Below are 20,780 nucleotides of genomic sequence, written 5' to 3' on the forward strand. Positions count from 1 at the left end.
AAAGTAAAAAAGCGCGGTCGACCTACCTATTTGCAACAGAATTTTTCAAACTCGTTGAGTGTTTTGACTGGAAAATAAAAAAAAATTCGGTAGGTATTCCTAACTAATTTTCTGGTAGGTATATATATAATAATATATTTGTTTTCAACCGACGATCATGCGTACTACATTTTTTGCTCAAATACTATTTTAATTTATACCTAGGTATGTTTTTATCTGGTTTTTATTGAATTATGTAAAATTTCTTGATATAAATCATGTAAAAATTTTATCTATGGTGGCAGTACTCGGTTGGGCTGTCAAACTTTGACTTTATTTACTTTTTCATGAAAGCGTTTTTTAAAGTAAAGTTTATAGCGATAATCGTAGCTTTTCCTTTGTTTGCGTCCGTGTATTTCGGTACAATCTATTATATTTGAAAGTATGTTAAAAAATATTTATCATAATAGAATGACCACAATGTCATTTACTATGTTTAAATATATTATGAAAACTAGAAATTTGCAATCACATAACCTTAAACACGTCGTCGGATATTGTAGCCTGTTACAAAAGCCTGACCCTCAAGAAATTGCATTAATACAATTAGAAGGCGATAATGACATCAACTGGGATGATACCATTATTAATGATCATAAAAGTGTTCTTGATGAGACCAGCGAAGACTTATCCTACCTAGGCAAAGGTGTTGGACCAACATTTAACTTCGCTCCGTTTGTGAATAAATCTGAGGCTCTCCAAAACTTGGTGAAGCTTGGAGTCGATCTGCATAAGATAGAGAAAAAGGGAAAAGTTGAGGAGATATTAAAATTGGATTTCGAAAAAGATATGAAACCACACCTGACATTTTTGAGCAATTATATGGATGCTGATAAATTTGGATTCTTCTTGACGAAAAATCCACTGATATTTACACAAAGTATTGAAGATTTGGAAACAAGAATAAACTATTTACAATCGAAGCGCTTTACTATCCCTATGATAAAAAGTATTGTGTCAAGAAACCCTTATTGGTTAATGTATACGTAAGTGATTGGGTATTTTCAAATAGTATTACTAAAGATTTACTTGTGGTTGCGCGTTTTGCAGTGCCGTGTACTTTGAGGATACTTCTAGATTACTGATCTAGGGGGGGGGGGGGGGGGGGGGTTTAAACAGAATGCTAGGCTCTGACCTTTTATGTTGAGAGGGCTGGCGCACGCTGGAGCTGGTTCGGTAATCACGCACTGGTAAACAGACTGTTCAGAATGTCACTTACAGTTTCACTTTTGTTTTGGGATAAATGATGATGACAAGTTCAGGATGGATGATAGAAGTGACGTTCGCTCAAACCGTATCAGGTTTAGCGCTACGAAGGTTGAACAAATGTGTTTTGTGTAAGTCACTCTGTGGTTAACGACGGCTTAGCTTTAATAAGCCTAGGCGCGTCCGCTGTCTTGATGTAACTAACTTAACTTACATCACCTCTGACTGGTTTTTGCCGGGTCTTGTGACAATACTGGGGGATTTGAGGTTGGTGGTAAGAAATGAATGCGACCATAATTGACCTAATCAATTGTATCTATCTTAATTTAATTAAACCCAGATCTAGTGTTATGCTACAGAAGAACCCTGATTATCCGGATAGGATTTAACTATCAAATATTCTCAAGAAAAATAGATTAATCTTATAACCGCGCAAAGTGTTTTCTCTTAGTTGCACGCGCACATTACAAATTGATTGTTTGACATAACTTTTAAACATTTTTTTTCAGTATATAGCCCTATTTGTAAAATGATCAGTATGAATTGTAAAGCACTTCCATGCCAATTCAATTCAGGCTTTTTCATGTATGTATTTTGATAATAATTACTGCGCAAGAACTTTAGTGTAGGTCCGTTACAGAATATTGCCAGTGTGTGAAATTGCTAGGCCCATAATTCCATCTTTAATTTAATTTCAGTTCTCTTCGCATAGATAAACGCCTCGGTTTTTTTCAAAAAGAATTCAATTTGATGGGAAATCAAATTCGTTTCTTGAGTGCAAAACAGCCAAGGCTGATCACATACAATTTAGAACATGTAAAGGTAAACACATTCGCTCTAAAAGAAGAAATGGGCTTCAGTCCTGACGAAATACGCAAACTCTTGACGTCTACCCCAAGGCTCTGGATGATAAGTATGTTAATCAAGATTATACATATCATCGTTGCGCCTACAAAATTGGCTATGTGTATAAATTTCATAAAATAGGTATTTTGCACAAAAAAAAATTATAATAATTCCTTCTATACCAACGAAAAAATATAATGATTATGATAAAAGGAATTCTGGAATTGCTTTAAAAAATATTTCAATGTTGTAAGCGACAGGTATTGTAATTCGCATGGTTTTTAGCCTGTCCTGTAAAGTTTTGAAAAATACACATACCGATTTTGAAGGCGTAACGACCATATTATATGCTGAAATATTACACCCCCTCTTTTCCAAAAAATACGTAGATGGTATTTTATGTACAATTTCACGCAAAAATATGTGTTGATCTATAACTTCTAAAACTCCAAAAAAGCATACAATTGGAATGTTTAAAAACTCAACTACTTACAGAAACCAATTATTTAAAAGTGATATAAAGAAATGTCGAGGTGTTCAATTTTATTTTGTTAATATTTATTACAATAAAGGGTTTCAATTCTAATTGATTTAAGATTTGTACTATTCCATAGAGTCATTTATTGCAACTCGGGTTTCACCTTTTGGCACTATGCGCACTCACCAATGGCAAATACACACTAACAAAGAATACAATCAATTCCTGTTTATATAGTGATTTAATACAATAAAATAAGGTAAAAACCTTATTACCTACTAAGTAAAGGATCAAGTATAAAAACAAATTATGAATATAATTAACTATTTCTTTTATTCAACCAATAATTCAAAAGATTTAAGAATGTAACATTCTTTCTTTGTATTCTTCAATCTTGTGAATTATCTGTTGAATAAAAGAAATAGTTAATTATAAATTATTAGCAAGTTCAAGTGAGTTACATCATAAAAATATTGGAGAAATCCGCGACATCGGTTAGTAATTAAAGTAATAGGTATCTACTTTGATTTAATAAACAAAAACCGATTGCCAAAGTAGCTTGATTTAGAAGAGCGCTGATGAGTACGTATTAAAAAGGCCAATAGTTAAAATTTGTCGCAATTAGTATGTCATCTTGTAGCATAAAGGTAATGCACGGACGGGGCGTAAACCCAGGAGATGCAGGGTTCAATTCCCTGCTTTCTTGTCTTACTTTTTTCAAAATAAAAGATTTTTTCTATTGGTTATAATATATTTTCTCAGAAGTGTTTTTCAAAAATTATGTATGTTAAATTATGAATATTTGAAGTATTTTTAAAAACCCATAGTAAATACCGATAGCTCAGTTCCATAGTATGGATAAGTAAAAAATTTCAAGTTTTGAATTATGTTAGCCATTATATTCGTATATCGCTCCTCTTAAGTTCCACAAAATTATAACACAAAAAAATTACCAGATGTCCTTGTAGGGCTGTTATTTTTGTCATTTTTCTAATAGTCAGTTTAGGTGAGTCAAAACTTTGATCAGCCATTACTCAAAACTACTAATTCCCAGTTGCAGCACTATGGAGCTGAACCATCGTTCAGTAGGTAAGGGTTTATCGGCATATTGCTCTAATTTAAGGATAGTGAACGGATAAATAAAGAAAAAAACAATGCTGTGTTGTATCGTCAATCTTATTGTTTATTTTTTCAGACCAGCTATCAATATTACGACGATTCAGATATGCTCACGAAACTATGAAAATATCACATGAAATGTTTTGTGAAATGCCTCATATTTTATTATGCAGAGAATTCAAAATAAAACAGAGACACACATTTCTAGAAAAACTTGGTAGAGCACAATACAATAGGACCAAGCCAAATTATGTTTCAATCGAGAAGTTGGTCGAAGGCAGCGATTCTGATTTTTGTTTCAATGTTGCAAAGTGTCCAGTTGGCGATTTCAACTTATTTTTAAAATCTATGTAAAACACATAATAAATATTTAATTTACTTTCCCTATTTGTAGTTTTCCTTCAATAGCCCTAACTGAATGATAAAGTAATGTATCTAAAATTCCTGCCGCTGTGAACACTCCTCCAATTATTGCGCATACACTTGTCGCAAAGTGGCCAAATGATCTGTAACATAGAAATTAACATGAATAATTAAAGATATGCAAAATAACATTTTTAGCGAAATTAACAAAAGTGTTGACTTATTATGTAATGATGTTAAGATTGTAAATTTTTGGTGACAATATCTGTAATATTCCGCATCATTTTATAATAATCAGGATCAGTTTCATACATTTTGCAAAACATCCTTAATTGATATGAAAAATACATCCATGCAGATAGCCCGTAATTGTAATTTAAAGATTAACAAATGTCTATTGAAGACATGATCACAAATTAACCAAGCGTTTCTTTTTAAATTTTTAAGCTGTCATGTATTCCTGCTTTAATCAACTGTGGACGCCAGTCTTGAGAGGTCTCTTGCAAATTTCTAATAAAGAAAGAGAAATTGATGGTCCCAGTCCAAAAACAAAATACACTATCAAATACCCATTGAAAGTTTAAACTCTAAAGCAATATATAGTTAACTCTCGATTATCCAGTTTGGCGATTATTCATGCATTGAATAAACAAGGTTTCAATATTTTTCTAAAAAAATATCACAGTCCAAGAATCTATGTGTGGTGTGATGTCAACAGAGTAACCCAACTCGGTCAAAAGTAAAGCAAATAACATTTGTTCGATCGTGCAATCAAAGTGAAGTGGTTGAACTGATGGCAATTAATGTATATGACTTTGAAAATATCTATAGGAAAATGTGAGGAGTGATGCAGATATTGTTTCCTACCCAGTCAACCAGAAGAGGATGAGAATGCAAGTGATGAAGTGGAAATTGTTAATCACATTATCACAACACAGAGTTGACTTCTGTTGATACTTTATTAGAGTATTATCCAGTTAATCTAATCAGTATTCTACTGTAAGTAACAAGTAACATTCTTAGCTGACCTCTGTAAAGAAAATGCAATAAATAATTTGATAAAATAAATAATTACCTTTCGCGCTCGGTATATTTAACCATCAACGGTGATAATTCATAACTGAAGAAAGCCCCGGGCATTCCAGATTCGCCACTGAAAGCTGTTACCGATTTATGATGGCGGGTTACAGAGAATTGATTTGTATATAGTACTGAACCATTCAGATTAACATACATGGTGGGAACTATTTTGATATAATATTGAAACATCATTGCACCTGAAAACGTAAACACAACTTCAAATTTATTTTACATAATAATTGAACATGACAAATTATAAATTCAAAGAGTTCACGACATGACATAAAGTAAGTGTTGACAATTTTCAAATAGAAATATAGAGCGATTTGAGTAAATAATACAATAATAAAATGAGAAAAATGAAAGTTTATGAGGCACAGAGTGAATATAGACCCTATCTTAAAAACCTATAAAACAACGTCCACTTAAATTAATCCTCACATACGTGGCATATATCAATATCTGAAGCGGTTTGATTAAACATAAGTATTGCCATTCCAATTGGCATTACTAATGGCAGGTTAGTTCTGCAACTTGGGTGAACAAACAACGGATGCCTCCGATTTCTAAGATGATTATCAAAGACACAAGTCAATACCACCAAGAAAGGCAGAGTTACCATTTAAGTTGGGAAAAAATATTTAGCTACATAAAGATCCCTTCTAAAGTTTAAGCTACATGTTAGCATACCTAAGAGAAAGTCAGTCGGATAGAGCCACAGATAATATCCATACCGCTGAAAGTAAAGGAGTCTCAAAAATTTCTTCTGGACCCTCTCCACCATAAGGCCCTACATCCCCCGAAAAGACCCGGGAAGTACGCAAGACAAAACCCAACATTTTTAGCGCATTTTTACAAATGGTATCCATAACACCACTAAACATCAGTTTACTGTCAAACGTAATGCCAAGATCCCTTACAGATGATATTTGCGAGAGTACTCTACAATGCACGGAGTAATGGAAAAACAATCCTATTCCTCCTCCCTATCCTAAAGTTTGAGCCCTGAGGCACACCAGAAAATGTTTCAAATGTTTGTAACTAATAGAGGCCGTACAATAAGTATTGTTGACGATTCCTAAAATAATTCCAGAATAACCTGAGAAATCAATCAGACAATCCAATTCGTTGGATTTTTTCCATCAGAATATCGCGATCGATTCTGTCAAATGCTTTCGAAAATCATTGTAAGAACAGTCAACCTGACTGCTTCTATCTAGTGCTGACGACACATAATCAATAATTAATACCATCAGTTGGGAAATAATATCATTAATTTAATTGGTGTCAACGAGATTTAGTTTTTAAAATGGTGACCCCAACACATTTTGGTAAAATAGTCGAATTTGAAGTGCAAAATATATTTTTAGAGAGTGACTTCTGCGGGGGCGGGTTTAGCGGTAAGCGGACTAAGCGGCCGCGTAGGGCCTCGAGATCTTGGAATATCTTTAAAGAATTGTCTTACAGACGGATTTTGATAATTTCTGTGATTGGGTGCAGTTCATCTTTTACTTTATTATGGTCTCGCTACATAAGTCTTAGTTTCCGAACAATAAAAAAAATGCACCGAATTTAATCATTTTTCCTGACGTTGTGTGAATGTTGTTTCACCAATAATCGAAAGGAAGTATAGGTCGACCGGCATTAGAGATGAAGCGGGGTGAGAGGAAATACTTGCGAAAGGTTGGGGTAGTGGTGGGTCCACTTATGTCCAGTGACACATTTCACTCTGTAAACACATTTTTCTTTCCTCTCGCCCTGATTCATCTCGTAGGTCTTCTAACGGCGGTAGGGCTCTAGTCATACGTTAAAAAAATATGGTAGTGTATCGGATATTGGCTTCGGGAGCTGTTTGTTTACATTATCACGGCAATCGTATTATTTATTTTTATTGTGTTGTTCTGCATTGGTGGTTCTTGCAAGGATTGAGATAGTATGTACATACAATCTCTTCCGCAAAGAAAGGGTTAAATTGCTATATTTTCTGTTTTAACCGAATGCAGAAGTATTATTGATTTTTTTTTTAACAATCCCCTTATCTAATGCGTCAGGTGAAAGATCATTTTCTATTTTAAAGCGTGTACAAAATTATTTGAGAAGTACTATGGGAGAAGAAAGATTAAATAATAGTATGGCCATTTTGTATATAGAACAAGAAATTTTAAACCGAATTGACACTGCCAAAATAATTTACGAATTTGCAAGAAATAAAGCAAGACGAAAAATTATTTAAAAAATATATATTTTTTTAAATTTAATTTCTATTACCTTTGTTATATTTTATGTTTGTAAATTAATGAGTTTCTATGTATAAAATATTTCTTTCTAACTTGAATTTGGGGACTCCGAAATTTTTACCGCTCAGGGCCTCCACTTGACTTGATTCGCTACTGGTATTCTGAAACTAAAATAGGACCTAATGATCCATCACTAAAAAAACCTTAATTAATTTTCATCACAAAAAAATGATTCAGCAAGTAAAAGTTATTTATATCATTTCGAAACTATCATACTAAGTTCGATAGTACCTAGAGTTTTATAGACGTACCTAGACATTTATAAAAATATATTTTATAATTACCTAGGTACCTACTCAAAGTATACGGAAATTAGAGGCAGGCCAATAGTTGGTACACATATCCAAATAAAATATTTTTTCGTATGGTTTTTACGCAATGGCAACACTTTTACAAAAATTTGACGTAACGAAGTACGTGCCGATTTACGGATTTATAAAATAAAATAACAAAGGCTGCAAGTTAATATTCGGACCTCGGTACCATTGCTACTTTGATTTATAAATCAGAAAGATAAAATGCCAGTCCCGGGAGGTATGTACCAAACCCAAGGCCCCAGTTGTTTTGACAAAATGAAAATGGGATTCATGATCGGGTTTTGCGTCGGAATGGCAAGTGGTGCACTTTTCGGTGGATTTTCGGCTCTAAGGTAAGTAAAACAGATCTGAAGACTGCAGCACGTGTTCAAATCACTAATACTTATAATTCAGTTAAAAGAATACTATCAATAAAGGGGTTGGTGAGGTTATGTTTTATAATATACTCTTCGAATAAGTTTGGTAACGATATGGGCAACATTCGACAGTATCAAAGGATTGTTACCGAATGAGAATTTTGAAAAACTGTGAGTAAATTTGATTTTGTTTGGTTTATGGATACGATTTGAAAATTGACTTCATATTGTGCAATGTTATTAAGATACCTAGTCAAAATAAACATTGTCTTATTGAGTTGTTAAAATCTTAGTTCTGACAAATTGAAATTTTACAAGACAAAACCTGCTTTATAAGGCTGTCCGCCCATGATGACCAAGCATGACAGTAACTTTCCCCTCTCACCGCGCAACATACACTCCATCGTATTGCTCCTACAGTCGCTACGGCGGTGGAAAGGTGGACAGGCATGCAGGGGGTCAAACGCAACGATTACTCAAGTTTTATTGTAAGACAGTTAAATAACAGGTAGTGGGGGGGGAGGCATCGTCATCATCATCGTCCAGTTTTTGCAATAACTAATGTGGGGTCTTTTTACTGGTTCTCCGCCACCGGCCGCTGTCATCTGTCAGTGAGCGCAGTGTTGCCAACCGAACTAAAATTATAGTACATTTTGATTCGCGTACTATTCGAAAAGTTACATTTTCGTCCGCGTACTATTACAAAAGTATAGTACGTCAAAAATACCACAATTAAAAAAAATGCTGTCGGCACTTTATGAAAATAGTCTATTTAATTGTGCGAATATTCCTCATTGCTTATTTCATTGCTTTTAAAAGTTATCTAGGTAATATTGCGATGTTTAAAGTTCCGTAAAATGTTCGTACTTCAATCACAGTAAATCGTAATAACGTTAAGCGAGGGACGTTGTATAATATAAATAATATAAGATCTCAGTGTGCGATATTAGTCAATGGACGTGGTTTTGCGTTGTATACCTACTCTAAAAAACTAACGTGACAGTTAATGACGGCGGCCGGTGTTAGCATTTTTCGGTCGTAAGAGGTATTATAATTAAGCAGGGCATCGGAATTTCATCGAATTCTCCGTTATGTTTATGTGACAAACAAAAAACTTTCATTTTCTACACGTCCTATAATTTTTGCCGAAATACTATAATGGCTTGGACCGCGTACTATAATTCGATGACAAAAAGATAGCTAAAATTCAAAATGGCGACTGACAGATTACGATGACGGAGAACCAGTAAAAAGCACCCTAATGTGATTTATGACTATGTGCATTTTGAATTATTGTAGTAACTATAATTATATTTTAATTTGGTGGTATATCGGACATTACTAAACCATGTTGTCTAGTGACACCCTGATTTTACATTTTTGAAGGGACTGACAAAAATAAATGTAAATAGAAGTAAAAGACAAACTAGAGGGGGTATTGAAAAATTAAATTTGTTTTTTATTTAAAAAAAATATACAAATTGGTTTGGTGCATAATATGTCAATAAGTCCTTTCTCCTTTTTTGAAAATATTCCTTTCGTCTTAACCGGCTATGACAAAGCGAACATGTTTGCGGATATGGCTGGGCGTAGAGTGCCGGCCATACAAAAAACGCGAACTTATTCGCCTGTCTTAGAAAACAGAATGCCAGTCTCTGGCGTTTGTTTTGAATAATTTAAAATTCGGAAGAATACTGGTCCAATAATGAGACATTTAGCATATTATGATTGAAACTTGCAATATATTTAAAAAAAAAAATAACAAGGCTTATTTTTGCTAAAAAATACGCATCCTCACTTGCCGCCATACAAAACCTCCCGGCACGGATCAGGTTAACCTGTTCATTTTTTTCATTCCTGAGATTGCGTAAAAAAAAACAAGACCAAACAAGAAAAAACTTAACAAACAAAATGTATAAATTATGTAAATAATAAAAAACTAACCAACATATTGTGTAATATTATACTTATTGTTTAGGTTTACGTTTGGTTTAGGGGGGGATTAATTGATTTTTAAAAACTAATTAACATGTTACCACCACAGTCTTAGTTCAATAGAAACAAATACTTATAACTGACCAAGTTTAATGTGCACTATTTATGGTGGTTATTAACAGCCTACCTTCACCCTTTGCTACTGGAATAAACCAATGGCAAAGAGTGGAGATTGGCTATGGAAATCTGACATTAATAGTACTCTAAAGTTTGTCAGTTATTTTTATTTGTTTTCACTAAACTAAGAATACAGATTGCAGATTGTGTTGGTTAGTTTTTAAAAATCGATTTAACCCTGACTAGTATGACTGACTGAGTTCACAATTTATGTCGAATCTCCACAGCCTACCTCCACCCTTCGTCATTGCTATAAACGTACATGAAATACCTAGGGGTGGCAGGTTATATGAAAGTATGGTGAAGAAGGCAGGTTATATAAAAAAGTATGGTGAGGCAGGCTGGTAATCAATTTGCAGCAAAATTAACGATAAAATTATTAATTATTTGGGTACGTTATAATGACCAAAGTAAGTCCTCCGTGATGCCTTGCGTTTTTTTATCGCATCGCTATTTCTCGTAAATTGTCGGCTATTATTGGCCTGCTTCATTCAGTTATATGAAAAAGCCGATTCCCTGCACCTCTTTTTATTTAAAACGCAATCACTGCTGACCTTTTAATTACCACATTTAAATAACACGTTAATTATATATAATGGCCAAGTACTGCAAACGCGCCAGTCGCGGTGTTAGCACGAAATACAAAAAAATCACATTGACAAAATTCAGCTGAATGGCAAGCAAACAATATGCGGCGAGACTTTAATTATTATTTTGTTGAGAAAATATGCTATATTCTGATTTATTCATTATATCACTTACAGTAACTTGAGTTAGTAGAGATTATGTCGGGTCATGGGATTATGTGGATGGGCAAATAGAAATGTTAATTTTTTCAGTGGATGAATGGCTAACAACCATTTCGTAAAGGACTATTCATTTAACCACCACTGTGGAGGCACATGTTTCGCTTAGGAGTGAACATGGTAAATTTTTAAGTGGTTTAATAGAGTTGTTTCTTTTCAGATATGGAGCCAGAGGGCGGGAACTAGTCCATACGGTTGGCAAAACGATGATTCAGGGTGGTGGCACATTTGGAACGTTTATGGCGATCGGTACAGGCGTGCGGTGCTGATATGTTATGGCAGCCAATTAATTATGTTAGAATTTTTATTTCAGTGTATATACCGTTTAATTTTCTTTTGTAAGATGTTCTCATGTTATGATATTTGATATTCCAATTGAAGTCATTGCATTTACGTTAATTTATTATTAATTATCGAATAGAATATAAATTTTAAAGATTCATCGAACAATGTAATTTTTATTCTTCCATTACAAAATGATATACTGTTCAGTCAGCAGAGTGAATAAATGAAAATATTATAATGATGAGACAATTTGACGTATTTCACTTCTGTTCTACCTGTTAATTCCTTCCAAATGATTTATCGATCGGGCGATATACAAATGACAAGTACTAGTGGAACTTAATGATTAAATTTAAACAGTTCAAAAACATTACAGAAAACCTTCTCTACTAGAAAGACCTTAAATGCATGAAAGTGGAGCTGAAAAAGAAGACTTGTGGATTAAAATTGTTTTTTTTTCTACTATGTTCAATCCTAAGAAGATCATAGGGATGTTAGCCACTTCCTTGACCTATTAGGTCCATACTCGGACTCCAAACACATTGTAAAACAATATGTTTATTTGTCAGACCCAGGTTTAGAACTTGAGCATCTATTCTATACAAAAGACTGCTATCAGGGGTAGTTTTTCATATTTTTGTATTGTAAAAATTACAATAAGTAAGTTGTAATTGTTACATTAGGTGCTATGTTTTAACATCACCTCTCTTGGCTGTGCTAAATTTTAGAGCGAGATAGACAGTTTTGACTGTTTAGACGGCCAATTTATTTTAACAAATATAATACTTCAATACAAACATAATATGAAATATACCCTCGATAGCTGCCGATAGCAGTCTTGTGTATAGAATAGATGCGCAGGTTTGAAACCTGGGTCTGACAAACCCACAACATTATGAGTCGACAAGTAAGCTGTACATTGTAGGTGTAAGTCATTCCGCACTGTGAATTTATTTGTAGCAAATCTTACACTATTTTTACTTTACACAACTGTCAATAACCTCAAAAATTAAAAAAAAAACACGTTTAAGATTCACTCAAACAGTCCATTCCATATATCATCATTATGCCCAATACATGAAGTTGCCGAATCCACATAGTTTTTTTTATTAATATAATTATTCAAGTAGTTTTAAATTCATTTATATTTGATAATTTTGGAAAATTAGTATGTTATATTGTATTATATTTTGTATAAATAAAATTTATATTTATTTATGAAGGTGCTCAACAACAATCATGCGATTCTATCTAACAAAGTGAAACTTCCAAAATGTTCAATCGTTTTATTAATAGACCACGTTAAAATGGGTAGAACCTCAATATTATATACATATTTTTACTCAATTACATATAAACAAGGTGGTAAGATTTTGTAAACTCTCGTGGAACTCCGAACACGGTCTCGCGGAACCTGGGTTGGGAGTCAGTGGATAGGTAAATTACCATATTTGGTTCAAAGTGCTTTTTTTTGAGAATTGGTTGCTAGTTATTCACTCAACCCATTGGATAGCTTGGGATAAACTACCCATTTAAATATGACATATGATTTTGATCCTGCGATCTCTGTCTCACTCTGCCACTACAGTTTTGTTTTAGCGCTTGGCCACAGTGACGGTCGGGCAGCGGGGTGTACAACTCAAACATATAACCGTGTGTGATATGCCCAAAAAAAGACACTGTCTACGAACATTTCTCACATGGTTAGAGTTGGGTATTTCCCGAGAAAATATCAATCTCGAGATTCCGGATTTCCCGAAATGATGAAATTTTGAATTTTCGAAATTCGGGATTTCCAGAAAAGAATTCTCGAGATATCGGGAAATTTTAAAAAAAACCTGTAAAAGTCCTAAAATCAGTGTAAAAACAGACAAATTCCAAAAAAATATGTTTTTTTTTTATTTATGTAAGACAAACAAAATAGAAGTAGGAAAACAAAAATAATTCAAAACATTACCTATTAAAATAGGATTTTAAAAAACACAGACTGTCAATCGCTGCGTCTGACAATTTCGTACGCTGTTGAGACACAAAATCCCCTGATGTTGCAAAAATTGCGTTCATATTAAGTCGACATTGGCTTATATTTGTTAAATGCCCCGATCAGTCTTTGAGCGTTTTGTGTTTTCTGTCCACTTTCTTTATATAGAAAATCGTTTTTTCAATGATAATAAAGAAATCCCGAATCCCGAGAAAAGATTCTCGAGATCTGGGATTTCCCGACTTGTTAAAAATTTAAATTCTCGAGATTCGGGATGGAAAATCGCAAAAATTTCTCGAGAATTCCCAACTCTACACATGGTTATACGTTTGAGTTGCCCACGCCGCTGCCCACTATGTTCTTGCACTTAGCCTACTCTTTTATATTTCTTTTTGTTTTATCTTACATTTATGTCAAAGCACACTTGTCTTAGGGGAATACTCCCGAGATATTGCCAGGCCTAAAAAGTGTAGACGTCCAGCGATATGCGTTGGAATGTGGCTCCTACTAGATTGCGACTAGTCCACTGTAGTTGGTAATATTTAAGTACTATATTAATTATGCATGAATATTCTTAGACAGTCTTGATAATGGTGTTACAACCGAAATAGTTTTCAAAAAACCTATAGAATTTAATATTATTTAAATTTTCATTTTTTGTAGTATTCTTATATATTACGTCTATTAATTATTAAGTATTAATTATTATTAACAAAGTATACCATCCCGCAGGCAGGTAAAAGTCTGTTGATATAACCTTCATGTTGTAGAGGTGCATATTATGATCAACTAATAAGTGAACATGGTAAATTACTTAACTTTTCTGGCAAGTACTTATAACAGGTTAGTTAGTGATTTTTACCTTCTGTTGCCAATCCCGTCGTGTCATCCAAAGGGCTGTTGCTTCCGCTGAGTATTCGCGATCCAAAAGAGAGATGTCTGATGGTGTGCGTGGTGTTGAAGGATGATGACGAGTACGGCTGAACATCGTGGACATGAACATGGTTGATTGAAAAACTTTGTCCCGGTGCTACATGGAAACTTCCTCCGACCTTTATGAAACAAATATTCTTATATATAATTTGGATTACCTCAGAAATATAATATGTATAATAGAAACATTTTTACCAGGCGGTATTTACATCGTATTATGGCCTATATCCTTTACCAATTAAGCAACCGGTAAAAATCATGTATGTATGAACATCAAATAGTGAATGCTACATTATTAACCCAATGCTTATGGGCCGCACAAAATTGTGTTTTTGCTAATTGATTTTCAAATGCAAATTAACACGTTAATTAAAAAATTAATTAAAAGGGCCCGTAAGCATTGGGTTAAATGTTGTATATTGTTTATCAAAATATAGTTTAATTGAAGTTCTTATCTTTTAAATAATAGGGTGATATGATTAATTTAAAGATCTTGATATTGTTAAAACAAGGTGTGAATATATTTTCTTCCATAATATAGCTGAACGACAGTTATCTCTGTCATGGAAATGATTTTTTCTAATGCCATTTTCATAGTTGATAATAAATTTTATGGACCTTCTATCATTCTGTACGATTTATAAAAATTAACATTTATTTACTGTATTTTTTCACCATATTTAATTTTGAAAACAGTTTCATAAAATTCTTCATACGTATTTTACAATATTCACTTGATGTTTTATCATTGAATAGTGAGAGATACCTGAATTTTTATTAATTTCTTATTCATATTTAAATACAATATTTCATTACCCTATTGACTTCCATGGAGCCATATATCTGGCATCCTTCGAGAAATGCCGTTTTCGATTTTTCAGCAGAATGCTCATCTTTGCATTGAATAAAGTTTTCTAGTCCGGGTAGACTCCATCTTTTTATTCGGTATGCTTCCTTCACGTCTTCACATGTATTGCAACACCTATAATAGTTTTACACAATCTTATTAAAGTTACATTTTAAAAAAATGTGTCAGAAAGATAGATTCATGAAAGTCAAGTTACCGGTCAGCAGCTCCATAACAACTACCGCATTTTACTTCAGTGGTTTCATTTTCGGCTGCCTGGAAAAATAAATTTATCACTTGAATTCACAAATCAATATGAATGATTGATATTGACTACACAAACAAGCTATTTGACAGAAAAACACTGCTTGTTAACAAATCACATGTATTTTGGACATGATTTGTGTTACCCCACTCCACCCGCCATGTATATGCAGCCATGGTTTATACACGGCCGTCTTCCATGACGCTATGAACGTGTCAGAATGAAAAGATTTTAGTGCCACACTTCCTTGTCCTTAAACAATGCTGCGCAGGACTGATGTAGTAACCATGCACCTTAGTGCTTAAAGAATTTTAGAAAATAAAAAGAATCTTGACTTGCTCTGCCATCATATACCTTTAATGACATGAAGTGTCCTCTGTACCCGTGTACTGAAACTCTGCTGAGAGGAGTCAGGACTTGAAAGTGATGAATCTAAGTAGGGATCGGAATTATTCCGTCCTCCATATGACACAGCAAATTTTTCAAATGCCCAAAGTTGGTCTTGGTTGATATCAAGTCGGCGTAGTCGTAGTCGGATCCCATCAGCGGGCAGTCCCAGAGGATGTATTCAGCTTGTTCAATGTTATAATTTGAAAAGTTTAAAAACAAAGACTCTAGTGTCAGCTAAGTATAATAATTATTATAGAGTTATCGACATAAACAGCTGTTTCAGGATGATCCAATGAAAATTTAAAGATATATAAAACAGCAATGTTTGGTCTCGATTGAAATGCCATGACAGAGGGTATTTTCGGAAACGGATTTGTTATTAAGATATTGAAATATATAAAAAAATAATGAATATAGTTAAACTAAGGAAAAGTCTTCAAATAAACTAAACTGAATTCAAATGGTCATATTTAACATGGTAATAAGAACGGAAGAATATTGAAATTTGGTTATAAAAATAAAAAATTAGTCAGTGAGATATTGGTTCTGATAAACATGTTTCATTAAGATATGTCCAGTTTCCTGTTTGATCAATTAATAATTTCTTTACCAGACATCTAGGGATGTTTATTATATCTATCTTTCTGGTTATGGAAATTAAATATTGCTTATTTTATAAATAGTTCTCTCTGTACAACCTGTTGTTCATCGGTTGATCCATGGGTATGTAAATCGAATGGGAAAGATAATATGTAAAAAGGGGATAATTATGGAATGTATCTTCGCACCTTTGGTTTTGCAGTAACTGTGACAATTTCTTCCTTTTTTGGTTCTTCTATTGGTTGTCCATCAAGACTCAGTCTACGTTTATAAATATTGTGATCAATATGTAAATGTTGCTCCCCAGAACTGTCCATTGCATCTAAAACTAAATCTGCAAACAGAATAAATTATAAGCACGGTGAAATAATTAAAACAGCAGGGTTTCTTAACTTATGGGTCGCTTGGCATTTTGAGTTAGTCGTCGAAAATTTTCAACGATAACAAAAATTTTGATATGAAATAATAGAATGCGATACATTTTCAAAATATTTTAATCTTTTGGAAGGAAGAGATAGAAAACAAGTCTCAACTTGAATTGCTAATGAAGTTTTCAATTTAGGATGAAAATTTAATAATATCAAGGATTTTTTTGGTACATATCTGTTTACTGGAAGTCAGGCGGGAACAGCTGCAATTTTTATAGTTGATTTCGGCAAAATTAATGTATTCAAGAAAAATAACCTAACCTAACAAATAATCCAGTATATCGGCTATTTTCAAAATTTGTTTGCTGCTGGCTTCTACTGAACAGACAAGAACCATTTTTTTTCTTGGGTCGCGAAACCCAAATTATTACCTACCTATTCTGGGTCGTGGCTCGAAAAAGTTAAGAAGCACTGCAGTATAGGTATGAATAATATAATTAGGATTGTTTGTAAATTGACTCAAGTCAATAAAATTATTCATTAACAAAAAAAATATATATTCACTTCAATGGTGTTGATGTCAATTCATGATGATACCTTGTGTTAGTTAGAATGAAACAATTATTTAGAAACAATCATGGCCAATTTCATCCATTTCAATAGGAAAATTGAAATCAACATTTACACAAGTATAATCCAGTACAGGCGGACCTCGACTTACGAACGTTCGACTTTCGCACAATTCGCTATTTCGCACATTTCAAAAAAAATCGTTTTTTTAAAACGTCGCGCTGGCCGTGGGGTTAAGATATCCCCTTCTCGCTCGCTCACAAGCAAGTGCATTTCTTGCGTCACTTGCATCCTGCTCGCACCCGTCACTTTGCTTGTGAGTTAGCTAGAATAGGTGGCTTGCGCAGAAGCGCGTGCGGGTGTGTCATGTTGTGCGTTTTGCTAATTTTCTTCATTTGAAATATTTCACCCTAAAAATTTATAAACATGAGTGAGAAACGGAAAAACTGCAGTGTTGATACAAACAAAAAGAAATCAAGGACTTATAAACTTCACATGACGTTCTGATTGCGGTGAATCTTTTGCTTCAATCGGACGTTCGTATGATACAAACAGGTCTACTACGATATGTTCAATTTTGAAAAATAAAAATAAAATTAAGGAATACGTTCAAAATTGTGGAAATATATTATCTTTAAAGGTTGTTTCTAAAGGACACGGCATAGTTATGGATGAAATGGAAAAATATTTGTCATCATGGATCGACGACCAACATCAAAAAGATGTCCCTCTGAATATTTCATTTATTCAAGCGAAGGCTCTTAGTTTGTGCAAAGATTGGAAGGCTGGAAAAAGAAGATTCTAACACGATTTTTCAAGCAAGTAACAGTTGGTTTATATTAAATTCACTGGAAAATCGGCTGATGCGGATAAAGATGCTGCAAAATAATTTATTTCCTCACTATCCAAAATTATTGAAAATGGAGAATATTCCTCTAGCCAAATATTTAATGTAGATGACACAGGTTTATTTTGGAAAAAAATGCCTAGTCGTACATTCTTATCTAAGGAAGAATCAGTTGCCCCGGGGCATAAACCTTCTAAAAACCGATTGACAGTGCTTCTTGGTGGAAACTTGGCTGGTGATTTAAAATTGATGCCACTGTTAATTTATCAACCAGAAAATCCCAGAGCATTGAAAGGGAAGGATAAAGAATTGCTTACAGTAATCAAATAAAAAGCCTGGGTTTACTGCGTTAATATTAAAAGATTGGTTCACTTTACATTTCGTGCCAGCAGTTAAGCAATATTGTAAAGTTAATGATTTACCATTTAAAATATTTTATTTAAAATAAGAAAAAGAAGAGTGGCAAAGAGTCAACTCTTGATAACTTTTTAAGGGAAACACCCGCAAACCCCACTTAAACATGTCTTTTAAACATCTTATATTTACTTGATAAATAAATATTTCAAAATACACACAATTTAATTTTTTTAACTTCCCTCTACTTTCGAACATTCAACATTCGCACACCTTTTCAGGAACCAATTATGTGCGAAAGTCGAGGTCCTCCTGTAGTTGAGAATGTTCTATATAAGCGGACGAAACCAGTCCTGATGAAGTCACAGCTAAGCCAATTGCTAATTAAAAAGTATACTCACAGTCACAAGATATGGAGGGAACTACAATGTCTAAATTAATCTTTAATTTCGGACCTCGAGATGTATCAACAAATAGTTCTTCCAGTACATTTGGTGACATAAATGTATATAGTTCCGAAATAAATAACAGTACAATTATGATTGCACTTGCTACCGTAACTGAAACACAACAGAGATTAAGCGATAATGATTCATTAGATTGATTACAAAATATCTGGAAAATACGATAGATCTAGTAAATTCGCACTCACTGGCAGCTCCCGAAAACGTCTTTATTCGGTAATCATCAGCCGTTTTAGGATAGGCATCGAAATGCTTTAGTGTGTCCATTAACTTGCTCATTTTTATAGAAATTCAATTTTACAATGAAGTACTTTGAATAATCTGTTGACGTTAAATATTTTGACGTAGACGTCAACGGCTTGCCGGCCAAATATTTTAACGTTGGCGACCGTGCTTTATGCAATAGCAATATACAATAGACATATACTTAATATTGTCTATGGGCAGACCCAGTGTTGCCATATTTTGAAAGTGGAATTATAGTACAGAGCCTCCAAAATTATAGTATTTGGGGATAAAATATAGTATGCGTTGTCATCTGTTGAAAATGTATAGGTTTTTTGTTTCTCAGAAAAAAAATAACGGACAATTTAGTAGAATGTGTAGCGCCGCGGGCCGCAGGTTCCCAATTTTTCATAGTCGGCTCGTTTTTTTTAGGAAAATATTTCACCGCGGGCCGCATGTTCCCTATTTTTCATGATCGGCTCGTTTTTTTAGTAGAAAAAATTTCAGATTCCCAAATTTTCAAAGACGGCTCGTTTTTAGAGAATGAAGTTTTACGGAATTTTGTAGAATGAAGAAATATCAGTAGATTCCAGAAAATATCAGTAGATTCAGTATATTGCTAAAATTATCAAAAAATATCAGTAGACATGGCAATTGCGAAAATATAGTACTTTTTATATATTTTTTCCGAAATTCAAAATTATAGTATTTTGGGCGTACTATACATATTTTATATCGTAAATAGTACGCGGACCAAAATTATAGTACAAATACTATAATTATAGTACGGTTGACAACACTGGGCAGACCACAAACTATAGTACATCAACAAAATAGCTCTAAAAGAGTTCTCTTATTGTGTAATAAAAATAAGGTTCGAATCCTGGGTCTGGCAAATACCTACACATATTGTTTTTCCAAATTGTGTTTGGCGTCAGAGTATGGACTTAATAGGTTGAGCAAGTGGCTAACATCCATTTCTCGTAAAAAAATCTGTTATTAAAATAATTACAACCTTCACTCTGTGGAGGCCCATATGATCCACTTAGGATCGAATATGAAGAACTAGGTAGTAGTAGTAGTAATAAATAAATTTATTTATTTATGTTATAAATGATATTTCGCTAAATTAGTTTCTGGATTTTATAAAATAATTTGCTTTCTGATTTTAACGTGAAATTTAATACATCTGTACACTTAACACACCCACGAAAAATAAAACATTGTGCGTGTTTTGTCTTTTTTGGATACTATACCTACCTATGTACTAAAAAAGTCCTCCATGATTTTTACTGGGTGAATTCTAGCGATACCTACCTGATCAATAAAGTTATAATGATTAAGTTATAACGATAAAGTTATAATGTACCTTTTGTATAATGATGATTTTTGATTAGGTGGTTACCTATTTACATAATATAGATCATTAAATTTTATTATTGATTCCTCATTTTGATCTCACAAGTCGTCGCACATGGCAGTGATTTGATTCTAGTATAATGAAATTTAATATAGTGAAAGGTAGGTAGCGTTATATTTAGATGTTAATACCTATTATAATATGTAGGTAGGTACTCAATTAGTTAGTTACATAAATGGGAATTTGGTAAATAGGTGTGTAAAGTAGTGAAA

The 20,780-nt window shown here is 33.4% G+C and overlaps 3 protein-coding genes across 3 annotated transcripts; 2 read left to right on the forward strand and 1 right to left on the reverse strand.

Annotated features, from left to right (window-relative positions):
• The first annotated feature begins 282 nt into the window (after nucleotides 1-282).
• On the forward strand, nucleotides 283-4,042 carry mTerf3 (mitochondrial transcription termination factor 3). The gene is made up of 3 exons (XM_085956187.1): nucleotides 283-1,025; nucleotides 1,944-2,158; nucleotides 3,765-4,042. Exons 1-3 carry the CDS (start codon nucleotides 424-426, stop codon nucleotides 4,040-4,042), a joined length of 1,095 nt encoding a protein of 364 aa, XP_085812313.1. The 5' UTR covers nucleotides 283-423.
• On the reverse strand, nucleotides 3,730-19,276 carry LOC147065964 (endoplasmic reticulum-Golgi intermediate compartment protein 3). The gene is made up of 8 exons (XM_085956186.1): nucleotides 19,112-19,276; nucleotides 18,861-19,019; nucleotides 16,509-16,654; nucleotides 15,283-15,341; nucleotides 15,035-15,200; nucleotides 14,148-14,337; nucleotides 5,127-5,328; nucleotides 3,730-4,194 (listed from the first exon to the last, which is right to left on the reverse strand). Exons 1-8 carry the CDS (start codon nucleotides 19,200-19,202, stop codon nucleotides 4,059-4,061), a joined length of 1,149 nt encoding a protein of 382 aa, XP_085812312.1. The 5' UTR covers nucleotides 19,203-19,276; the 3' UTR covers nucleotides 3,730-4,058.
• LOC147065965 (reactive oxygen species modulator 1) lies at nucleotides 7,815-11,553 on the forward strand. Its single transcript, XM_085956188.1, has 2 exons — nucleotides 7,815-8,077; nucleotides 11,180-11,553. The coding sequence occupies exons 1-2, from the start codon at nucleotides 7,947-7,949 to the stop codon at nucleotides 11,286-11,288; spliced, it is 240 nt and encodes a 79-aa protein (XP_085812314.1). The 5' UTR covers nucleotides 7,815-7,946; the 3' UTR covers nucleotides 11,289-11,553.
• Nucleotides 19,277-20,780: the final 1,504 nt, after the last annotated feature.

The sequence above is a fragment of the Rhyacophila brunnea genome, unplaced genomic scaffold, assembly GCF_057557595.1.
Source record: "Rhyacophila brunnea isolate RB1 unplaced genomic scaffold, BYU_Rbru_1.0 scaffold_5, whole genome shotgun sequence".
Classification (NCBI taxonomy): Eukaryota; Metazoa; Arthropoda; class Insecta; order Trichoptera; family Rhyacophilidae; genus Rhyacophila; species Rhyacophila brunnea.

What these genes read in the sequence shown, in the direction of transcription:
- LOC147065964 (XM_085956186.1), bottom strand. Translation starts at nt 19,202, where the DNA reads ATGAGCAAGTTAATGGACACACTAAAGCATTTCGATGCCTATCCTAAA. An exon ending in GACGTTTTCGGGAGCTGCCA is followed by an intron (nt 19,020 to 19,111) that starts GTGAGTGCGAAT and finishes GTTGTGTTTCAG; the next exon opens with TTACGGTAGCAAGTGCAATC. An exon ending in GACGGGATTGGCAACAGAAG is followed by an intron (nt 5,329 to 14,147) that starts GTAAAAATCACT and finishes TTACGTTTTCAG; the next exon opens with GTGCAATGATGTTTCAATAT.
- mTerf3 (XM_085956187.1), top strand. Translation starts at nt 424, where the DNA reads ATGTTAAAAAATATTTATCATAATAGAATGACCACAATGTCATTTACT. An exon ending in CCTTATTGGTTAATGTATAC is followed by an intron (nt 1,026 to 1,943) that starts GTAAGTGATTGG and finishes ATTTAATTTCAG; the next exon opens with TTCTCTTCGCATAGATAAAC. An exon ending in CCCAAGGCTCTGGATGATAA is followed by an intron (nt 2,159 to 3,764) that starts GTATGTTAATCA and finishes TTATTTTTTCAG; the next exon opens with ACCAGCTATCAATATTACGA.
- LOC147065965 (XM_085956188.1), top strand. Translation starts at nt 7,947, where the DNA reads ATGCCAGTCCCGGGAGGTATGTACCAAACCCAAGGCCCCAGTTGTTTT. An exon ending in GGTGGATTTTCGGCTCTAAG is followed by an intron (nt 8,078 to 11,179) that starts GTAAGTAAAACA and finishes GTTTCTTTTCAG; the next exon opens with ATATGGAGCCAGAGGGCGGG.